This window comes from Scleropages formosus, chromosome 1 (assembly GCF_900964775.1).
Source record: "Scleropages formosus chromosome 1, fSclFor1.1, whole genome shotgun sequence".
Lineage (NCBI taxonomy): Eukaryota > Metazoa > Chordata > Actinopteri > Osteoglossiformes > Osteoglossidae > Scleropages > Scleropages formosus.
This window is the reverse complement of record NC_041806.1, coordinates 17,101,596-17,125,346: the sequence shown is the minus strand read 5'-3', so window position 1 is coordinate 17,125,346 and position 23,751 is coordinate 17,101,596. Positions and strand designations below refer to the sequence as shown.

Genomic DNA, 23,751 nt, shown 5'->3' with positions numbered 1-23,751 from the left:
AATACTCCCGCAACGTCTATGATCACGAAAAGAGGAAGGATGGAAGACCCCCCCCCCTCAAACATTAATTTTAACCCAGAACTGCGCCGCGAGCTCGAGCCGCGGTTTCCTGTCAGTTGCAGTGCAATAAGGGCTCACTGACTGACTCATACTTGCTTCTGTTTGTTTTATGAAAATATCGGAATCGCGTGTGCGGCGCCTCTCAACTTCTGCCCCCCATCAACCCCCCCATCCCTCTCTCTCTCTCTCTCTCTCTCTCTCTCTCTCTGTATCTCCGCTCCCTCCTCCTCTCCCTTCCTCCTCCCATGATCAGTGTGTGAGTGAGTGTGTGAGTGGAAGCCCGCGGGTGTCCGTCCTGTCGGAATGTGCGCGCTCGGGCCCCGTGCTGCAGCCGCCTTGTCCACGGCGTGAGGAAGCCGCGCGCGGGGGGGAAACCTCGAGGAAGAGGAGCGATGGCTTCCAAGGAGACCGCGGCCGCCGCCGCCTCCTCTTCCTACTTCATCAACGTGAGCAAGGAGATGACAGGTGAGGAGAGACGGGCAGCGGAGCGCAGGTACCATCAGCATCAATATCAGCATCAATATCAGCATCAGCATCAGTGGCGACCCGGTCGCTGTGCGCCGTTGCAGAGTCTGTGTGATCTGTGTATCGTGTGTGTGTGTGTGTGTGTGTGTATGTGTGTGTGTCACCCGGCTCGATGCTGAACGTCCAGCATCCCCGCCGATATGCTCCCCTTCCCCCGGAACGAGTAACACACACACACACACACGCACACACACACACACACACACCACAGCGGTGAAAGCGATACTCGTATCAGTTCCCATCCTGTGCTTTTCAGATGATCAGACGAACCCTTTTTTCTTATTTGCAGCATCTGATGAATATTGTTTTTCAGCAGAGGGATGTGTGTGTGTGTGTGTGAACTGTAGTGTGTGTTTGTTTGGTCGTTCCCTCAGAGATGAAACCCGACAGGACGGAGTCAAGGACTGTGTGGCTTGTTTATACCTGAAGGAGTCATAGTTCTGGGCTTTGGACTTGTGCAGGCGCGCGCGCACACACACACACACACACACACACTTCCTCTATACAGTGAAATGTCTACAGCTGCTGTCCTGCAAACATCAGTTACAAACACAAACACTGTCACAGTCGCACAGCAATTGTGTATTAGTCACCTGTACAGGTGACACTTGCACACGCAACGCACACAGTCCCGCACACTTAATCGCACACACAGTGAGCCGTGTCTGGGTGATAAGACGACAGATCTACAGGGGACGTCTTGTCTCGTGCTTAATTACTACAAACGGCATTATTAAGCACGCGACGTTAATTAGCTCTCCGACTCGTCCCTCCTCAGTGTGTCTCCGGCACCAGTTTCCGCGCCGTCTCTTCCTTTTCATCTGTCTCACTTTTTACCCCCAACACCCCCCTGCCGCCGGCCCTCTCCGCTTCATCCTCTCATCTCACATTTCCAACCACTTCCGTTCCCTCCACCCCTCCCCAGACTTCCTCGGCTCGCCTGTGCGGGAGTACCAGTAGGTATGAGGCCCTGACAGAGCCATCAGCACCAAGTGACGGTGTCACTCATCTGCACATAGCAGGGACTGTTCCTTAATGGACACGTGGGTCTCATCACCCCCCCTCATGAACATATGTACTTGTTCTTACTGTACTTCTGTCCTTCCCCTGCCTCTCTCCGTCCGTCCCTCCCCAGGATTGGATTGGCTTTAAGTGATTGGGTTTTGCAGAGATTAAAGTTGATTACAGCTGCATTAACTCCCTGCCTGTTCGATGCTCTTTGCCTCCATGTCTCTCTGAGTGTTTTTTTTTTTTTTTTTCCGGCCTCCAGCGCTAAGAGATCTGGTGATGCCGGAACGGGGGGGTCTTCACCGTTGACTGGAATTGAATATGACGAGTCCGTGGCTTTCCTTCTACTGGGTTTCTTTTTTTCCACCTGCTTGGTAGGGTGGACTTAGCAGTGCTTTTTAATGGTCATGTATTGTGTGTGTGTGTGTTTGCCTGGACATCCATCCTGCACCTGTTCTACTGCTGGGCGTGTTTTTGTGCAATGCAATACTGTAGGTATATTATCCTGAATCTATTTTAAAACTCTGCTTTAATATTCAAAAATATTGATTTACCTTCAATGGGGGTGCGGTGGCGCAGTGGGTTGGACCACAGTCCTACTTTCCGGTGGGTCTGGGGTTCGAGTCCTGCTTGGGGTGCCTTGCGGTGGACTGGTGTCCTGTCCTGGGTGTGTCCCCTTCCCTCTCTGGCCTTATGCCCTGTGTTGCTGGGTAGGCTCCCGTTCCCTGTGACCCTGTATGGGACAAGCGGTTCTGAAAGTGTGTGTGTGTGTGATTTAACTTCTTAACATTTCTCTTTCTATATCCGTTTATCTCTCCTCCTTTCTGCCCAACATGATCAAATGTCTCCCCCCCCCCCCATCCCGAGTTTAACTGCTGCATTATGTTTCTTTACCGTCTACGGTCACTTCTCTGTTTCAGTTTCCATTTAAACCCTGCATTTTGTGAGAGGTGCTTCTGCTGTGTGTGTTTGTATGTGTGTGTGTGTGTGTGTGTGTGTGTGTGTGTGTGTGTGTGTGTGTGTGTGAGTTGGGGTATGTGTGAGACAGAGAGGGTTGGAACGTGTGTGACGGATTAGCAGGGGACACAGGTGTCTCACCGTATGGGATTACAAGTCAGCGTGTCCGGTTAGCGTTAGTTAAGTTGTCCGTCAGTCGCTCCTTCAATCCGTTAGTCAGGCTGAACTCCGAGACGCGTTACTGGTGTGACAAGATCAGCATTTATATTGTCAAAGCGCTCGTTGGGCAACGGATATATATTTAAAGAATTTCATTAAATGAAAAAGGGAAACGCACTATGAAAACGAAAAAAATATTCATATCGATAGCACTGGAACGCGTTCATGTTTCATGAGGAACACCAGAAGGTGTTTAGTGAGGTCATGCTGTCCCACGAACAATTTCAGGAGGTTTTATTTTGAGCCGTCTGCATTTTTAGGCCACTTGTTAAGGTCTCATTTGCTTTTGTTTGCCGGATTGTCATCTGCTGTTAGTCATGTGCTTGTGACTGCCGGTCAGTTGCAGTGTGTGTTCCTCAGTCGCGCCGTCAGTGACTTTGTGGAACTTCGTCACCGGCCACCGCTGCGTCCCAATAGGTGGCATTTTCTAGGTGGCAAATGGTGCGGCTGTGTCTTGCTGGTGCCGTGCAAGCTCACCTAGCGCTGCGTTCGTGTGGTCAAGGGAACGTGAACGTGACCTTAGTTAACTTCGCACACATCATACCAGTTTTTCATTTCGTGCTGTGTTTTTCCACACTGTTGACATGAGTCCTGTGTTGTCGCTGCGCTTTCGGACATGCATTAAAATGCTTTTTTCAGACAAACTATTTTTAGAGCCTCGTTTATTTTTTGTAGCATGCTAGTGACCTCCTGTGCATGGCAGCAGGGGAAACACTGACTCACTGTGTAACTGAGCACCGACTTGATGGTTCATTTAGATGTGATTTATGCGCTTGATGCGCAATCAGTATGTGAGTTTATTGACTTACAGAATGTCAGTTAGTGAATGAATTCATCATCGAGCGACCGCGTCGCACAAAGACTGTCGTCTTATCGGCCCGACGGGCTCACGGTGAATGTGTGGCTTTATCTGTCTGTGCTTTAGATGGACTCGGTGCAGCCAACCTTGCGAAATCTCTAGGTTTTACAGTGTTAGTCGTTTCCAATGTAACCTATGTTAAAAAAAACAAAAACGGAAACAGAAAACAAGGTTGTCCGGCAGGTAGAAGGGTTAGATCTTTTGTCAACCCATCACTGACACGACTGCATATGAACACATGAATGGATCTGTGTACTTCAGCGAATCAGTCAAACTTCCGAAACACCCTCCTTGCTCACACTCTTTTTATATACTGTGTGGTTATGTATCTAGAAGTTTCTTTTTCTGAATTTGTGCTTTGTATGTGTTTTTAAGTGGTGCTTTTCTTTTTTCCACAGAGAGTGTCAGAAAGGTTATCGACAAACCATCGATCAAGCTTATACGCAGTGTCAAGCTGGACGTCAAGACTGGCAAGTCGGAGGACCGGATTTTGGTAGGGTCGTCGTCGTTCTCCATCTGCGGTCTTGACAATCAGTTCACAACCAAACTCTGCTGCTCAGTTTGTTGCCTCTTTTCAGGGTGACAATGAGAGGAAAAATTCCCGCCATTTCGTAGGTCTAATTATCTGAAATCATGATAACAGGTGGCAGAATGGGATTTCTGACCCAAGGGTCTCTGGTTTAAAGGGCCCTGCTGTTGTACTCTTGAGAAAGAGACTTAGACTAACTTGCATTCTTGAGCAGAAGAGCTGTCGCAAGAGTCAAGTGTAAAATTGTAGAGTCCATTAGACATTTTAAGTAAGCAGTAGACAACTATAGTAAACAACTGCAGTAAAGTATAGAGTAAACAACTATAAGGAGTCACTGGGGGTGTCAATGTTGTTGCCTGTCGCGTCTGCTCCAGCCGGCGAGACGTGCCGGTCGGATACTGGAGGAAACCCCCGAGGCACGGCATGCTCCTAGCCTGTAATCGAAGTGTAACCAATTACTTGGAATCACAAGCGCTAATTGCAGGATGGAAAAGTGCGGCTCTGAGGTTTTTAGTTTCAGCGCCGACCCTTGACAAAGCCTGCTGGCTAACACAGGCCTCTCCCTTTCCCTCATGCCATCTATTTCATTCGCCCATCTTCATCGCCGCTAATGTCATTGTGTTTCTCCATCTCCACCAGCCTCTGTCCTTCCCCATCAGCGTCCCCCTCCATCACCCCCCCATCCTCTCGCTTCCATTCAAGTCCATTTGCATCACTTGTGCTTCTCCCATCTTCCTAATTGGCATGATGAAGAAAACATGTGCCTTGTCTGATCTGTTGCAAAACATCTAAATAAACCATCAAATGAAGCAGCCAAATAAAGGGCTCTTGTGAAAGGCAGTTAAAGCAGCACATAAATGAAGGGATGTGACGTGAAACCCTCTCCAGTGCATAAAGCTCTTGTTCTCAATCTCCTCCGGTCTTCCCTTGGCTGCTCTTTTTCTCCTCCGCGTCTCTCGCCGTTCCTCGATTCGTGCGCTCACCGCTCTTTGTATCTGACCACTCAGATGCAGTGAGATGAGTCCAAATGGAAGGAAGCCCTTTGGGCATGCTGGTACAGTACACATAACCTTACCACATAACCCACTCCTTTCGGTCATGTCAAGCCAACACTGACCTTTGTCTCAGCGGTCAGAGGTGAATTCGGCATTCTCTAATAAGGCTGCTGAACTCAGGGCCTGCAGGGCCGCCCGTTTCGGAATAACCTCTCAGGTCAATCGCAGCTGGTAGAGGTGAGGAGACCACATCCTGATCACACGATGATGCCGGCTGCAAAATCAAGACCTCGGACAGAGTGAAAAACAGCTAAGTTAACAGAGAAAAACAGGCAGAGGTCACTAAGCCATCCCCAAATGCAAGTGCTGGTGGTGAAGCTGGCATCTTCTAAGTGCCCTTGAGCCAAGCTCCATCTGCCACCTGTGCTTGACAGGGCTGTGACAGTCCCGCCGTGTCCTGTCATCCCTAATGGACACAGAGTGCGCTCAACACAACAACATGGGGTGCCCCAGGCAGCCATGCGTCTGCATGCAAACACACACAGATAGAAACTCCATGCAGCAGCTTTTCTGCCCATCAAGCGCAGATACAGGTTTCGCATCCCTGCCGTACGTCACAGATACAGTAGCGTGAAAAAGTATTTGCTTTACGTTGAAGGAACCACAGATTTCACTTTGAATCAGAAAAATCTTCAGGGGAAGTGAGATATCAGCCTTTGAGTTGAAGCTGAAGGACAGGTGGGTCTTACAGCAAGATAAGGATCCCAAACATTCAAGGAAATCAACATCAGGATGTTGGGAAAAAAAATCGAAGATATGCAACAGCCTATTCGAAGCCCCAACCTGAATGCATTCGAGATGTTGAGGCCTGAGAGACCTGAGAAGAGCTGTTTGAACACCTGCAAACGTGAGTGAGATAAAGCAGTTCTGCGTGGACCGGGAGTGGGACGAAGCTCCTCCACAGTGATGTGACACCCTGGTTGACAGCTACAGGAAGTGTGTGGTTGCAGTCATTGCATGTAAAGGTGGCACAAACTGCTTTTATTTCACTACCATGATGCACAAATAATTTTGTTCCATGAGAAGGAAATGAGATAAAAGGGACAGCGGCATAATTTTTTCCCGCTCAGACTCCATTCACAGACTGCTGTAAATGACAAAAAGATTTGATGAATTCTGATGTTGAAAAGCCGCGAAAGCCGGAAGGGGGCAAATACTTTTATCCACGGCTCTGCACATACACGTACGCAGACAGCAGCTCTGGTTTCAGTGCCTAAGGGGGCGTCTGCATCACGAGGTGTTTAACAGAGCATCTTCTGACACAGCTGGAGAAATGCACCTCCGGTGGGAGGTCACGGGGAGAGCGTCAGGGAAAAAAGAAGTGTGGAAGGAACAAAGGATGAGGATGAGTGAGGGAGAGCAGAGCAGCCCGTGACAACAGGATGTCATATGCCATTCGATGCCCCGAATGCTTCTTCTTCCTCTTCTTTAATTATTCATTGTGTCGTGCTTCGTCTTGCGTGGGTCAGCTGCAGGCGCAGTGGCGGGGGAGCATTCCCCTCAGGCATTCGGGCTGTGACCCCAGGCGATCTGCCCCCTTTAACTCTCCTCCTCCGCTCAGGCTATCCTTGCTCTGCGGAAACCCAACAAACAACCGACCGATTTTTCCCTCACTGTCACACACACATAGACACACGCTGCTGTCTCTCTTCCTTGTCCTTTCCACTGCTCCTTCAGGGGGACGTCTCGCATTCTCTAGCACTCCACGATGTGCTTCAGGGGAATCGAACCCCATTGTCTGGATGAAGTCGGACTGATTTCTTCATCTGTGCGGCTGCAAGTTTGTTATGCCGCTGTCTGAAGTGCTGGATCTCCCCCTTCGCCCTATAAGGGGTTCGGCTCAAAACCACAATCTCTTTGCGTCCATCTGAACCCCGACTTTGATGTTTCCTCACAATTTTCTCTTATTAGTACGAATGTCTCTGTCTCACAGGGACATCTATAGTAGCACGTGTTTTACGTCTTATTTTCCTTCGCATTTTTAAGGGGAATTTCCGTGGAAAAGAGCATTTAGTTCTTTCAGTGCACTACGAGTAGGATGAAAGCTGCAATAACCATATCATACCTTTTCACCAGAGCGTGCACGCACGTAGAAACCACCTGTCCCAAGCAGGGTTGTGGGGATCTTGAGCCTAACCCGGGAACAGAGGGCGCAAGGCTGGATGGGGAGGGGACACAGCCAGGACAGGATGCCAGTCTGCTGCAAGGTACCCCAAGCGGGGCTCGAACCCCAGCCCCACCAGAGTGTGGGACCTGGCCAAGCCTGTTGCGCCACCGCACCCCCCTTTCCCCAGAGCTCATTGACTATAACTCACTGGTGCAAAACAGATTGTTTATTTATACATCATATGTTTTAATCTGTGATAAAGTATAATTCAGGCCAGTAAAAATTTTCTTTAAAAAGTACAGCCACAAGTGTAATAGGATGCATATAATTCATTAGTGCAAGAGAAATTTCTATTATTGTGTGCATTGGTTTATATAACAGTAAAGATATAACTGAAAGTTGAGGTAATATGGTTCTCCCTCTTGGTGTTTCCACACGGTTCGGCCCATGGACCCATGGAAATGGACATCACAGTTCTTCCACGGGGGGGCGCGGTGGGTCTGGGGTTCGAGTCCTGCTTGGGGTGCCTTGTGACGGACTGGCGTCCCGTCCTGGGTGTGTCCCCTCCCCCTTCAGCTTTACGCCCTGTGTTGCCAGGCTAGGCTCTGACTCCCTGTGACCCTGTATGGGACAAGCAGTTCAGATGGTGTGTGTGTGAGTTCTTCCACATAGGATACAATATGATAGGACTTTATAATACTTTATTAATCCCTGCAGGGAAATTTGCACACAGCAGCTCAACATGACGCATAGCAACACAGTGTGGTTATAACCAACAAAGACAATAAAAAATTATGAAATAGATGACAAAGTCAACATTTATAAGTTGCACACACTAGAACTACATGCCACAGTTTTCCCTACACCTCACCTCAAGACCCACGGCCATGTCTGCTTTCCACCTCAGAATCGAGGGCACCCCTTTCGGTGTGATTCAAAGATCCTGGTGCGTTTTCCAGCGCAGCCCCTCCTCTCCCTGTTCTGGTCGACCAGGGTGAGCACCATCCGTCCCCTCTGCGGTTTGCCGGGGCCTCCGTTACCAAATCTGGAGCACATTTCTCCCCGAGCAGCATTTGCACTGCCTCTCTTCAGTGGAATCAGGGCCAGCCGTGGTTTAACAGCCATTCAAAGGGGAACCTCGACGGGGGGGGGCCTTGAGCAGGTGGGGGGCTCAAGCAGGGGGGATGAGGGTGAGTCTTGTAGCAGCAGCGCTCTTTTATCTCTGCGACAGTTTCAGGAGTGGGCAGGGATCAAACCGTGCTTTCCAGCAGCTTGCTCCGGTGTCGGGGGGCAGTTTTCCCCAGAGAAGGACCAGGTATTGCCCTGGACTCCTCTCCCAGCTTCTCCTCTTTTCAATTCTTGGCATCAAGTGAAGTCCTCAACCCGGACACCTCATTGCACCACCGATTTCAACTGAGTGCGTTAAACACACCTCCCCACATGCAAACATGGTCTCCATCCCCCATCTGCTTTTTTAGGTACAACTGCCACTCATGACAGTGAGTCACACAGGTGTGTCTTAGCATGGAAAGAATTCACACCGGGTCCAGAGGTCCAGTTACGGTTGAAATCAGCATTAGAATCACCATCTGCTGTCAAGCCAGTAGGAGCCAAGAACGCGGTGGAACCTTGTTGCTGAGCTCATCTACTAGCCAGGTGTACCTAACAAAGTGGCCACTCAAATAATGGCAAACTGCACGCCTTCATTCACGTTGGGAAACAGGTGGCTTTCAGGTGGAAACGGGGGGATTCTCAGCTTGCTGTCCAGCTACCAGAGTGATGTTTGCTCACTTTGGACACGTCAGCAGCGGATCGATGTGATTCGGGGTGCAGCACTCGCTCCCCGATCCGAGCCCATCGAGTGGGAACCCGGTGAGAAGCACTGCATTATTGATAACATGTTAATAGGAACACGTTTCCTCTCCCCCTGCTTTGATAGCTGGAGCTTTGACAAGTTCCAGGACTCTTGTGGAACCTTCTCTTGTTTGCAGGGTTAGGAGCGCATTGTGTCGGTTGGACACACTTCTCCTCCAGCATTTTCCACTTGCATTTTTAACCCCTGTGTGGACGTTATAACGTAGCAGGAGACTTTTTATAAAAACGTTGTTAGGAAGCCCTCGGTTCAGGAACCACTCGGGCTACTGTGCTGTGGTGACCTTTTTCAACTGTGGCCCGGAGACGTTTGAACGAATGTTTAAATGCAGGTGACGCGTGGTATCGTGTATACCGTGGTACTATGTTTGTGTTCGGGATCTTTCTAGAGAGGGCTGGAGAGAGAAAGCGGGGAGCGAGTGTGAGAGGATGTGACACTGAGGAAATGGAAAGGGGGAGAGCTGAGCTGGAGTGGAGACCGGAGGGACGGTTTGGTGCGGAGATGTGCAGAGGGACTTCGGGGGGACACCAGTAGTACACAGAGAATAGTCAGGAGGAAAGAAGAGGGAGAAATGAAAAAAATAACAGGAAAATAAAGAGAAAAGGGAACGGGAATAAGGAACGAAAGAGAGAGATAATGTTGACTGGAGCGGGGGGTGAAAAGTGTTAATAATATCTTAAATTATGAATGAGATTAATTACTTCTGCGCTTTTCTGCAGCAGTCAGTGTGTGCGGATGTGGACCGCCGCTCCCCAGCTGTTCTTCTTTCCATTTGAACCCTCTAATAGGGCTCAGTTAACCCTGTGTGTGTGTGCGCGCGCGTGCTGTGGAGCCCGAGCGCGCGACACAGACTCGCTCTCGCTCCGCTTTTTTTTTTTTCCCGCCCTCGCCGCCTCTCTCGAAGTGAGGAGAAAATGCCGAGAGACATGTTTACCGAAAGGCTCTTCGAGGTGTCAGCGGGACCGCTGGATATTTCAGTGGGTTTTAAAATCTTCTTTAACTTTTCTTTCGCTCGGCGCGGCCAAATGAAGAGCCGTTAAAAGATTAGCGGCAAAATGAGCCGCGCTCAGCTTAGCACGAACCCAGTGCGCCGAGTCTCTCTCTCTCTCTCCCTCTGTCTCCCTCTCTCTGTCTTTTTCTCCCTCTCTGTTTCTCCGTCTCTCTCTCTGCCTGTCTGTCTGTCTCTCTTCTTCTCTCTCTCCCTCTCTCTCTCTTTCTCTCTCTCTCTCTCTCTCTCTCTCTCTCTCTCTCTCTCTCTCTCTCTCCCCCCTCACCATACTTCATCTGTCCACTAAGGGAACAACTTGTATGAGTTTTTGTAAGCACACAAATTAATTAACTAAGCAGGTGGTTAAGCGCAGGTTTACAGAGTAAACTAAAAACACAAATATTTCATAATTCTGCTCTTCATAAAAGAGAAAGGTAACACTTGCATAGTAGAAAGTCTCACAGCGCCCGGGTGGTGCGAGAGAATGTGGGTTCGATCCCCGCTCAGTCTGTGTGGAGTTTTGCATGTTCTCCCCGTGTCTGCATGGGTTTCCTCTGGGTGCTCTGGTTTCCTCTCACATTCCAAACACATGCTGTTCAGGTTCCCCATTGTGTGAGTGACAGAGAGAGTGTGTTCCACTGATGTATGGATGAGTGACCCAGTGTAAGTAGTGTATCTAGCAGTGTAAGTCGTGTAGGCTGATAACACTTCTTAGAGTTCATTGGAAGTCGTTTTGAGAAAAGCGTCTGCTAAATAAATAAATGTAGAAAATGTGCCAAATAATTAATAATAGTTGTTGTAAAGCAGACATCTGTATGTACAGCGTGTATTCGGCCTTGGACCTAGGCTTCTGGGATAGGCTCCAGACCTCCACGACTCTGACCAGGACAAGCAGTTAATGAAATGGACAGACAGACTGAGGGACGGATGGATGGACAGATGGAAGGATATTACACACCCAACAATAAGTGAAGTAGGGTGAAGAGCACAGATGTGAAATGAAGAACACAGCCAGCCAACATGCATGATTGTCACGGCTGTGACAGGGATGGTCTCTGGCCTTTACAATAAGATCATTTTAATGCTGGTGTCTCATGTGCTGGTCTCTCTTCAAGCTGCTCTCTCACTGTCTGTAGCCACTGTCTGTTGCCCTGTGCTTTTTCTGCCGTAACCATTTTGACCACATAGCAGGAGCCAGAAGGGCATCCTCATCATCTGTGTGCGGAGCTCCTCTTTGCTGTGTCCGGGGTGTGTGCCGTTCCTCCTGGGTTCCACGTCCCAGAGCCACGCAGAGAGAGGTGGCTTCTTGAGGTCCAGCCCTGTGCCTGTCGTATCACTCTTTCTGTCTCTAGTAAATATTATCGACACCAGAGACCTTCTCAGTATCCCCCCCAGTCACTTAGCACATCTATTCGTCTTTCTTTTCTTGTGACAATTCAATTAAATTCAGTTCAATAACACTTTAGTGCTATAATTCGCAATATTGCCGGCACAAATTTGGGACAGATGACATTGTTAGGAGCATTGCCACAGTCTCACAGCTCTGCTCCGACATGGACAGGCTACCAGAAGCCCCAGCCTCGTTTCTCTTCACTCACTGTTTTAAAATATTCTACTTCTTTCAGCGTTTTAGATACGAATTTTGATCACATTGGCACGATACTCTATAGGTCTTTTGGCAGATTTCCGAGACTAAAATTCAGCCTGGTATTGAGCTAAATTACGCTGACAGTAGGGATTCTGCAAGAGTACCGATGGGGGGGCTTTAATCCTCCGTCAAACTGGATCCGGCTGGGTTCTGTTCTGTACGTAGGTGTATGAGCAGGTGAGTGTGGTCCCGGGAACGGCATCCGGGATGTAAGCTGCATTCAGTTTTGATGTGATGTGAAACACGATAATAAATATGATAATAAACAGGCACATGTCGGTTGTTGGGGTTCTCTCAACTTTACACTCGTTTGTGCAAATCCCAGTCGGGCCTGGCTGGGTTTTCTAAAGGACGGGTCCACTGCTCCCTTTGTAGCTTTTACCGCATTTGAGCTGCAACTCACAGCTACACATTGTAGCAGATGACGGACTCGGACGATGGCAGTCCATCGCTGATGAGATGTTGTAATTTGGTACTGTTGATTTATACCTTATTGTTACTGTGTTGTTGCCTGTGTTTGTCTCTGTATGTCACTGTTACCCAGTGTTGCTGTGGTTATTATGATAAAAAATAAATCTTATGATACATATACGCATATACTGTATGTTTACCTGTTCTACAATATGTTTTTTTGTAAACGTACAGCATCTAACGTGCACATCTTTCTGTTCATCTGAGGTTCTTGCAACATGGAGGCTTTATTTCCTAGCTCCGAAAGTACCTTCCAAGGTAACAGCTACCTCGCTAAGTTTGACTCCACATTGTTGTTGCACAAAGAAGTATTTTCCCCACTCAAAAAGGTTTTATTGAATGTATAACAGAAAGTGTGAATGTGATTGCAGGTGGAAGTGACTTTTAACTTCCTGGAGATCCGATCGATGAGCACTCAGCCTGAGCAGAGGGTAAGATGAGTGGGTGAAGGGGTGGCGTGGCCTTGAACCGTCTCTTTCCATTTCATTTACATCTCTGAGTGAAATCCCAGGCCGTTCTGAATCCGTTGTCATTACTGGAGTCCAAGAAAAATGTTTCCTCATTGATACCAATATGTATGTGTGGTGACATGAGTAAACATGAGGAAAACACACACACACACACACTTTCAGAACCGCTTGTCCCATACGGGGTCGCGGGGAACCGGAGCCTACCCGGCAACACAGGGCCGGAGGGGGAAGGGGACACACCCAGGACAGGACGCCAGTCCGTCGCAAGGCACCCCAAGCAGGACTCGAACCCCAGACCCACCGGAAAGCAGGACTGTGGTCCAACCCACTGCGCCACCGCACCATGAGGAAAACATGAGTAAACAAACACACTTTACGTTTGACTAACATGTATCATTAATGACATAGAAGGTCACACGTATGCGGTCATTTTTCACGAAGCACGCCTTTCCTTGGATTCCTTTCCACCTGTTTAATGTTCTGCGTTTATCTGAACCAGACTCGGAACATGAATGAAAGCGCACATTTATGAAAGATTTAACCTGCTTGCGTGAGTCCAGTCACTGTGGACACATCTCACATTTAAGGTTGCATAAATTGAGGGAGTGTAGCACAATAGTGCAATGGGTAGTACTGCCACCTCACAGGACCTGTGCTGTTGGGGTACAAGCTTGAATCCGGCTCAGTTTGCGTGTTCTCTCTATGTCTGTGTAAGTGTGGTTTGGGTGCTCTGGTTTCCTCCCACAATCCAAAGACATGCAGGTCAGATGAGCTGGCAACCCTAAATTGCACATAGTGTATGTGTGTTTGTGGCTACCCTGCGATGAACTGGTGTTCTGTCTAGGGTGTACCCTGCCTCACACTCTGTGCTGACAGGATAGGCTCTGGACCACCATGGCCCTACATTAGAGAAGATGAAAGAAATGGTCTTTTGTTTATATTTACATACTGAAGTTTATGTATGTCATTGTCATCCAAGACCCCAGGTACAAACATCACAAGTGTATTTTTGGCTGGTGGAAGTGAGCGTATGATAATGTTGACACATCACCCAAGTCCAGAGGATTTGTCTTTGTTTGCATGTTTCCATAAGCAAGACATTTTCATTGGTGGGGGACGTGCAGACGGCCGCGGAGAGGGATGTGCTCAGGGTGGATCCTGAACTTTTGCTCCGAGTGCATGTTCATTTATATTTATATATTCCTTCTATGATTTTATTTCCTGTTTGGCACCCCTTTATATGTGTGACTTGTTTTCCTGCACCTTAAGGGAACATTTCACAAGGATAATAAATGCTCTAAAATAGGTGTTATGGAAGTAGCTCCATAAAACAAAAGCCTTTATTTTTTACAGTTCAGTCATCTTTAAGAAAAGGTGCCAAAACTTTCATTATACACCTTATTTCTTTGAGTTTCCCTGGAGTGTAATTAGAATGATTTATTGCGCTGTGCATCTGTGTATGTGTGCACTGCTGTGTGTATGTGCATGTAATTTAATTTCACCTAATATCATATGCATGGTTTAGTTTCATTTATGTATTAATATTTCATTCTTTCTGACTCACGCACACAACGCTGTTCAATATACGCAGGTGATCATAGAGACGGACAAGTCAACATACTGCGTTAGGCTGCAGTCACAAGACCATCTGGATCACATGGTGTCCTATATCAGCTTCGCCCTATCTCGAATCTTCAACAACTCCATGTTCGCGTGAGTCCTGGGGTCTCAGCACCGCCTCTGTTAGGCATGTAGCCATGAACATATTTCGTCACCTGTCAAGTCACCTTGCAATATCCTGTGCTGGTCTTTGTTGGACGAACTGCTGTAAATAGTGTAAAAGACACTCTGGCAGTGTGACTAAAGTAGACTGAGCCCACTTTGGAGGTGTCTCCTTATTTAAAATGTAAGCAGGAGGCAGGATGGGGCTGTTATACCGTGGAGTACCACGTATCTTCGAATCACTTTTGTTCTATGTAAGACCAGCTGTGAGTTTCTCACCCATGAATCCTTTAGAGTTCTGAAAAAAATGCGGCTGGAAATAAATGAAGATTTTCTTGACGCATGTTATCACTGATTCTCTGATGTGAAAATGATAGAAGAAGTTGCTAGAATGAAGTTACAGGTCATGCGATCGTGAGCGAACCTCACATGACCGTATCTTGACGGCCCAGTGCATTCCCTCACTCACTCTCATTGACCGCTTGTCCTTATCAGGGTTGCGGTGGTACGGAGCCTATCCCAGGATCATTGGGCACAAGGATGGGGGTTACACCCTGGACAGGACGCCTGTCCATCACAGAGTTGCAGTCCAGTGCATCACAATATTATTTTTGAAGAATTGCACAGTGGTACACAACTTGTTGAAAAATCACTTTATTTCAATATCTAAAGTGTTTTTCTTACATAAAAAATTCTCTCCCCATGTCCCTCTCTGTGTCTCAGTCCCTCCATCTGTGTGTCTCAAGGGGACCTGGCAGACGGCAACCGGAAGTTCTCCCCGAACTCTGAAACCTCCGTGGAGACTCAGAGGGCTTGCGGTGAGACTTCTAGACGGGGAGATAGGAAGCCCCATTCCGGTCTGACCTCACACTGTAACCTGCAGCAGGAGGCCTCAAAACAGACACATGCAGGAGTCCAAGAGATGGACAGAGAGAGACATAGATGCACAGAGACACAGTGGAGCAGGACAGCAAAGTACAGAGGACCTCACTGAACTACAGATGAACAGTTTTTGCCTTTTAAAGAGTCAGAAGTGTAACCGAGGCTCAAACCATCTGAGTTGTGCAATCACACACAAATGTTCAGGCACCTGATAGTGTAGTGGTTAGAGCTGCTCCCTTTGGATGCAGAGGGCACAGGTTCAAATTCCCCTGCCAGCTATAGTACCCTTGAGCAAGGTACTTACCCTAAATTGATCTGGTAGCATAACATTGTAAGTTGCTTTGGAGAAACCCATTAAATAGTAAAGTAAATTTCTGATGCAGAGGTCATGTGCTGGAGCCTTGGCACCTTCAGGAAACTAGAAGTGGTCCAGCACAGCAGATGTTTGCTAGGAGAATGTTGCTATAGAATGTGGCCTGGACATTCATAATGTGCTCAGGAAAGAGGGGTTCAGAACAGAGGTATGCTGGAGGGGGCAGAGGAAGGATGGCCTGGCTTTCTGATCAGGAATTCTGCCTCTGAGCCACTCTCTTCCTGTCTCTTTGGTCTCCTCCCCCCCCCCCCCCCCACTGCCGTTCTTTCATCTAATCCATCTCAGGCGGCTTCTCGGAGACCTACTCCGCGCTGTGCGACTACAACGGGATCGGCTGCAAGGAGGAAGTGCAGTGGGTAAGAGCTGTTGGCCGAGCGGGACGCTGAGTGTGTCCAAGTCCATCTGTCTTGCCAGGCAGTTGGCTGCCAGAGCAGCAGACACACCCTCTGTCTCACTGCAGTGTGTGTGTGTGTGTGTGTGTGTGTGTGTGTGTGTGTGTGTGTGTTCTGTAGTGCCAGGGGGTTTCTGTGTTTACCATCCCCTGTCCAGTTCCATGGCAATATACCATATTAATGTATTGAAAACCCTCTATTTGCAGTTCACTGTTAACATACTGTATTAGCCTGCCCACTTGAATGGACATATTACATTAACCCTCTCTGTTCCAGTACTATGAAAAAAATGCAGTGCAGCATATTCCCTTTTTTCACTGCACTCTCAATACACTATATCAGCTCTTTTCCAGTGTAAAGATAACGTATTGTACTCACATTCACCTTTCCTGTCTCACTTGCTTTTATTAACCGGTTTCCTGGCTAAGAGTTGGAGGGGAAACCAGAGCACTCACAAGAACCACACACATGCACAACGTGCAGACTCTGCATAGACGAAGCTGGATTCAAACCTTCACCCAAACAGCCCAGGCCGTGTGAAGTAGCCGCATTACCTGCTGTGGCATCTTTCCACTGTAGTGTATTAACTCTCAAGTGATGTATTAATGGAATGCATTAACGTGCCTACTTTCCAGTGCCAACATAATGTAACGTATTCACTTTTTTCTGCTGCATTCTCAATGTACAGTCCATCTGCCCATGAGCAGATGTTGGCTGACCGGATATTGGAATGACCTGACAGTCTAGTGTATCAAAATGTTATTTTTTAATATATTTCTGTGGGGTCCACTCACTGTCTGAGGACTGTATAAATCCGTCTTCTGCATAATGTTCAGAAGTAACAAAATTTGTTTTCTTATCATTCTTACAATCTCTTTAATAGGATGTGGACACCATCTATCATTCCCAAGACAACAGAGAGTTTAATTTGTTGGACTTTAGCCATCTGGAGAGCAGGTCAGTAAGAGAAAAAATGTAAAAATATATTTAATCACCTTTGTTAATGCCTGTGGTTTTGGAGATACACAGAGAAGTCAAATTATTGTTCTTAGCCCGATAACTATCTTTACATCATAAAACAAAATCAGGAAAGGTAATTATGCTGATGTAGCTGACACTTTTCTCTAAAACAATTTTTAATTGCTAGGGTATTTATCATCCAGCTGGACTTTTTTTTTTTTTTTATATCTAGAGGGTAAGTAACTTATTGGGGGGCACGGTGGCGCAGCAGGTTTGGCTGGGTCCTGCTCTTTAGCGGGTCTGGGGTTCGAGTCCTGCTTGAGGTGCCTTGTGACGGACGTTTGCTGTTAAATATAATAAATATCAAGCAGCCCAAGAAGTGCATCTTTAAAACAGACATAAGTAAGACCCAAAACGTACTGTCCTGAATAGAACCAATGAGGGGACTTATTTGAAATTTGCATTGCACCTGTGTGTAAGGCCTACGTGAAAGGTGTGCTACGCTTCACCTGTCAGTGTGTGTTTGGACTGGAGACTTAGAAGCGGCATCAACTTGATTCAACCGCGCCGTTTCTAACAAGGTTCTGGTTCCAGCGGTGGGGTCACAGGAGGTTCAGTCTAAGGCTGTAGTGACTATGCCCTGAATTGGGTTCATGTGGTCCACTGGGACCCCAGGAAACCTCCTTGGGGGCCTGGTACACACCACAGTCCCCTGTGAGCAATGTAAAGCGAGTCAAGTGCAGAGTTGTGGCTGTTCTTGCTCCAGCGGAGGAAGCCACGACTTCCTGTGTAGCCCACTAAGTGATAGAGCCAGACCCTAGGGCAGCTCAGTGCAAGACACATCCTTGGTGTAGTTTGGTGTCATTTCACACACAACGCTGGCGATTTTGGAGATCAAGGATCAAAGTGTGAAGCGTAACACTCTTTAGCATACAGGGGAGTGTTTGGTCACCAGTGAGTGTTGACTGAGGTGCCACCTTAGTAGCTGAAGTGAATCTGTCACAGGAAACACTTCCTGTGGATGTTACGGGCGTACCTTTCATCACTGGAGGGCGGGTCAGGTGGGGTGGGGTAGGGTGGGGTGTGGGTCTCCTGTGGGCGACGCACATCTGAAAGCACCGCCACAGCCTCACAGAACGCAGAAAATAGACGCGTTTCGGATGTTGCGTAGTCAGTCTGCAAGCGAAAGACTTCTGCAAACGTTATCTTTAGATGAGTTGAAACGTCGTTGTCCTTCTGAAGAGACTTTCTGCCGTTCTCCCCTGACTCCTTGCCTACAGCCACAAAGTCCTTTACACTCAGTCAAGACAAATCTATGCAGAGAACCTCAAAGTCTAGCTGGGACATCAAGCATATGTATAATGTCTTTGCTTTTTACCTCTTTTACTCCACGTTTACCCCGTTGCCACTAAATGTACCAGTTTGTGGAACCAGAGAGTGTGTATGGTTGGGTTCTGAGTAAAGGACCATCCAGGGTGAATGAGTATCCTCTGGATTACCTTATACATGGTCCAGTATCAACCTTCAACTGCCTTGGAGCTTGTCTGTTGTGCTGGATCACCTCATAATCCCTTTGTCTTAACGAGTGCTGGTGTGTGTGTGTGTGTGTGTGTGTATGTGTTTTTAGGGACCTGGCTGTGATTGTGGCCTCCATTGCCTATAACACTTGGTTCACGAAGCTGTACTGCAAAGACCTGCGTATAGTAACTATCCCCGTCGCAATCTTTCACACCACTGACGCACAGTGACCACCCAAGTGCTCAGCGCGTCAACTATCCCATAGCGTCACCACCTAACAACGGTATCACACATGAAACCATAAGGCCTGAGAACGGCAACCATGTCATGGTGTCAGTGTCACACTGTCGACCACGAGGCATGTAGAAACTCACAGTATCTAATCTTTTCCACGTATATTGCTGCATGAAAGTATGTGAACCTTGTTGGGATGGTCATTATTGCTCTGTAAAATATTAAACATATAAGATCTAAATCTTAAAATAAACTTAGAATTTACACCCCTCATTCGATTTAACCTACTTGGTTTCACCACTGCAGCTTGGGCCTCTCTTATTTTTGCATCTGCACTACTTGTGTGTTTCTACTACACATGATTTCCTCTAAAGCAGCACATGGAATTGGTCATTATACACCTATTGTGTCACATGAGAAAGACTGATCCTCATCAAATAGTCATTTAGTGGTAAAAATAAGGGACAGAGTTTCCACACTTTCATGCAGCACTGTATTAACACGTCACACAGTAACTTAACTCAGAGTAACTTGTAGTCTCTCACAATATCTGCTCTTTCCCACATAGTAACAACACGTCACTTGCAGTAACACACAGTAACTCGTAGTATTTAACAGTAACTCTTTTCTACACAGTAACTGCACCCTCACTGTTAAGTGCTGCTCCAGAGAGGTTGTCCACACTAGTTGTCCTTTAGCACGGTAACTCTGTGTCTTGGCAAATGATCGTTGACGCTAATTTGCCCCCTCACCAAACGATCCCCCCAGGGCTCGGAGGTGACTGAGCAGGTCCTCCACACCCTCAGCAAGTCCAGCAGCCTGGAGGAGATTACTCTAGAGAACGTGGGCCTCAAAGCGTGAGTCCCTCTCCCCCTGGCTCCTCGGCTTCCTCTCTTCTGCCGCACCTCCTTGCCGATACTGCGCTTCTTAAAGCAAAGAAAACCCCATTGTTAAAAGAAACACGCTCTCATTTCTAACATGTAACACAACTGCTGTGACCCACGTATGCATTTCTTTGATCGTAACTGTGTTTGCATGTCTGCGTGTCAATGCCTGTATGTCTTTGTGTGTGTGTGTATGCGTGTACCTTCTGGTGTGTGTGTGTGTGTGTGTGTGTGTGTGTGTGTGCGCGTGTGTGTGCCTGTACATCTGTGCGTCTCCGTCTGTGTCTCCTCCTTTGTAGGGATTTTCCTCAGAAAATGGCAGTTGCGTTGTCCGAGAATCCCGCTTCAGTCATCCACTCTCTGAACCTGGCGCACAACACCCTGGACAACCAAGGTACGACCGAGGTCTCCAGCTGAGCACCTTCATGTCACACCCGGCCTGCGTGGCCTTCTTTCCGTCTCTGCCTGTTGGTGTATGTACCGTGCAATGGCTGGGGTCAACCGCTAACCCCACTGCATGTAATGACCCCTTAATCTAAGACAGCGGTCTCTTGGTATCTCTGAATGTGTTGTGTGTGTGTGTGTGTGTGTGTGTGTGTGTGTGTGTGTGTGTGTGTGTGTGTGTGTGTGTGCATTATTCGCCATACCTCCACTTGGGACAACTGGTCTTTCTGTGTGTGGTGTCTGTTTATAGTTGCGTGTGCGTTTGTGTGTTTCTATGCGCGCGCATGTGTGTGTGAACATCTCCAATCCATTGACTTTCAGCCTGGTGTCTGTTTTCTAAAGGTGTCTCCAATCTCATCCAGCAAGTGTGTCGTCTTAGCAAAGGCCTCCGCCTTCTGAACCTCTCCAAGACGTCGCTCTCCTCCAAGGGTGTGTACCACTCGCTGCATCTCAACAGGCTCGAGTCGCCCCCCAGTGGCAGTGATGGAAGCCCTCGGCCTCCTGTCCAACAGCCCCGAATAAGTGTGCAATAAATGGCCGAGGAACTCAGCGCAGACCTTGTGTTTTATGGCGTGTTAGAGCCCAGAGGAGTTAAAGTGTTATTTTACCCAATCAGTTTGATTTATTCTTACTGCGCCGCGTTTAAATTTTCCGCAGCCCTTTACACTGTCCCTGCCCTACTTTGTGCTGTTGTTTTTTGTTGTGCTTTTTGAGTTGCACAAAGCAATTCCATCTGAAAAACTCAGACAGGTGTTAGTACTGTACACTCAGCAGTGCAAAATCACATCTTATCGCCATCTTGTGCCTGCTGGGGCCTCCGCTCCACCCACACACACACACACACACACGCACACACACACACACACACACACATCTTTTGGCTGGCCATGTGGGAGCACTTTTACACACGTGGCCCACACACTGTGTTTGGCAATGACACAGAACATTAAACACTGATGCTCTAAACACTGATCCCAATAGCTGCATAAACAGAAGGACATTAGTACTCAGACCAGCGGAAATATAAACACAGAGGGCGTCGATGTGAGCAGGGTGGCATATTTCTGACTGAGCTTCATAGCAGGTTGTGCTGACACGACAACAGTGTTTACGGGAAGATTTACATAATAATAGAAATGCATAAATTCAATGTAACTGGCTGTTATAGATACACAGACTATGCAGATGAGTAGCAAGTACTGCCAGGTGTGAGCATGTTAATGAAAGCTTAGTAAACAGCGTTACATCAGCGGTGATTATGAGGAATTTTACCCTGTTTCCACCCCCCGTCTCTCAGCATTATCCTTGTGCGTTGCCCTTCTCAACATGATCACGCTTAATCCAGTTAGCTGTGTTTTCCTGGCCAGCGCACCTTTGTGCTGCTGAGGCATGAGCCCAAAATTAAAAATAGCACTGAAACGAACATGCAGTATGACTGTTCAGACTGAAATTCGATAATGTGTCCTTTGCATGACAAATTAACTTGTGTCTCCAAAGCAGCAGACAGATGTATTTTTAAAAGTATAAAAAAGTTGAACATTGCACAGCAAAATGTCTACATAGATTAATGCTGTTTGTTTCCAGTGTATTGGTTTATTGGTATTTCTTGTTGCTTTATTAGTACGTATTACTTACACTGAGCTACATAAAGCACTATGACTAAAAACCTGAAATGTACTTGAATTTACTGAGCTGGATTTACTTTCGGCTCATCTCCAGGCAAGTGTTTTGAACAAAAATTTCAGTTTGTGCCAGAGGAAATGTGTATCATTTCTGAAATCAAACCCGAAACTGAGAACCGATACTCGTGATGCATAAATACGTGTGTATGGTCTGTGTGTATCATTAGTGTCTGTTCTGTGTTGCATATTTATTATATTCTGTAAATTTCCAAAGGGAGACACAGTGGCACAGTAGGTAAAGCCAGTGTCTCGCACTTCCTTAGGTGCTTGTTGGGTGTTCGGATGTCTCGCCCTGTGTTTGTAGCCCTCAGACAAGCATGGAAGAAGGCCCTGGCAAACCTCCTGTGTTACTCCCCTGCCTTGGAAACCCCATGTGGTCACTATGGATTAAACTTGACATGATGGCACTTCCATCTGTCCACATCCTTTATATGCCTGTTTACACATATGTACATGAATCTGTATTTGTTTCCCACCAAGCTCTACATAGTGTTATCTGTCCTGTGCGACAAACTGAGCCACTTCTGTTGAACAGAGCAGCAGAGTCATGGGCAGATCACGCAATGCAGGTGGTTCTGCTACAGCAGCTGTGTGTGCCTCACACAAACAAACAAAGGAAATAAGAAGTGACATCTCCAACTTTCAACCCCTCCCTTATCTGTCTCAGGCGTCATGTCGCTGTCCCAGGCCCTCTGCTCCAGCGATGACTACTCCAACTCTCTGCTCCACCTGGACCTGAGCAAGAACCCTGGGGTGCTTTCTGGAGAGGACGCCACGGTCAGCACACTGAACGGTCACCCCACACGGGCACAGCGCTTCTCGTCGCTTTGTGCCTCGAGCACCAACATTACCCAGATACCCTCCACACCACAAAGTAAACATCAGGGATACCTTCCACAATGCACCACAGACATTTCCCACTTAGTGTTTACCAGCAAACAGCATGCATTATTTAAGAGTGCCCTGCTTCAGAAACCACGGCAGTCGAGTAGCTTTCTGCTCAGAAGTACCCAGCATGAGTTGGAAGCTCATGACAGTCCTCTCGTTTTCTTCACCAAATGCTTCTTCCCGGAGTGAGTGTCGCGTCTCTGCACAGCTGGATATTCTCTTAATGTTTTCAAGTACTACTGTTTCGTGGTGTAGTACTACCAGCAACCATCTAAAGTGAAGTCTAGGTCTTCAATGTGCTGCTACTATCTCCAAGATGTCATACATGCTCAAAAGGCCAGTGCCAAAATGCTGAGAGGGGTTGTTACACAGTGATGGGCATGGCACAGTGTGCCGTTTAGCGTTTCAGCTCAGTTTGATCTGAGCTCCGATGATTAGTTCAAAAATACTCCTTCGCCTGTCACACACGCTGCAGACCCAGTAAGAGTCTCGGTCTTTGTTGCGTAAAATGTTCTTAGTTTTGATCTAGTTGGACTGAACTTTGATGCGAGTCTCCAGAAACTTGTTCGGTCAAGTTCCCGTGGAGTTCAAATACATATTCATCAGCGTCTGTGAAGTCTGTTTTTAATCTTGATATGGGGTTTTTTTGTGCTCGGTGCTCTAAAAAATGATCCTCTCGGTCTCGGTGCACAACGGTCTTAATGTCACGCTGCCATTTGGCTCCCTGTCAGCTTTGGCAGATGACATTTCCCTCTGGTTCTCACACTCCTTCCGGCTATGTCTCCCTTCCCCGTACACACTGGGCTCTGTGTTGCCTCCACCGACGGCCTTCCCCCATCCGCTTATGTCCCCGAAGAACCTGTACCTGTTCCTGGCCCAGCCCAACTGTCTCGTCCATTTGGACCTGTCTGGCACGGACTGCGCTGTGGACTCGGTGAGTCTGCAGGTCCTAAATCCACTGAGTGGGTGCTCCTACTTGATGTGCTGCACTGTTTCTCGCACT

At 47.6% G+C, this 23,751-nt stretch overlaps 1 protein-coding gene across 1 annotated transcript in view; it reads left to right on the top strand.

Annotated features, from left to right (window-relative positions):
• Positions 1-320: 320 nt before the first annotated feature.
• The window catches only part of carmil3 (capping protein regulator and myosin 1 linker 3), a 50,530-nt gene continuing 27,099 nt past the window's right edge, over positions 321-23,751 (top strand). The window contains exons 1-14 of the mRNA XM_018758199.2: positions 321-525; positions 4,027-4,121; positions 12,507-12,557; positions 12,671-12,730; positions 14,361-14,482; positions 15,215-15,309; positions 16,032-16,102; positions 17,022-17,095; positions 18,726-18,801; positions 19,619-19,707; positions 20,034-20,128; positions 20,521-20,607; positions 22,528-22,637; positions 23,605-23,682. Of these exons, the coding sequence (XP_018613715.2) occupies positions 453-525; positions 4,027-4,121; positions 12,507-12,557; positions 12,671-12,730; positions 14,361-14,482; positions 15,215-15,309; positions 16,032-16,102; positions 17,022-17,095; positions 18,726-18,801; positions 19,619-19,707; positions 20,034-20,128; positions 20,521-20,607; positions 22,528-22,637; positions 23,605-23,682 (1,176 nt within the window). The 5' untranslated portion in view covers positions 321-452. The remainder of the gene's footprint in view (positions 526-4,026; positions 4,122-12,506; positions 12,558-12,670; positions 12,731-14,360; positions 14,483-15,214; positions 15,310-16,031; positions 16,103-17,021; positions 17,096-18,725; positions 18,802-19,618; positions 19,708-20,033; positions 20,129-20,520; positions 20,608-22,527; positions 22,638-23,604; positions 23,683-23,751) is intronic.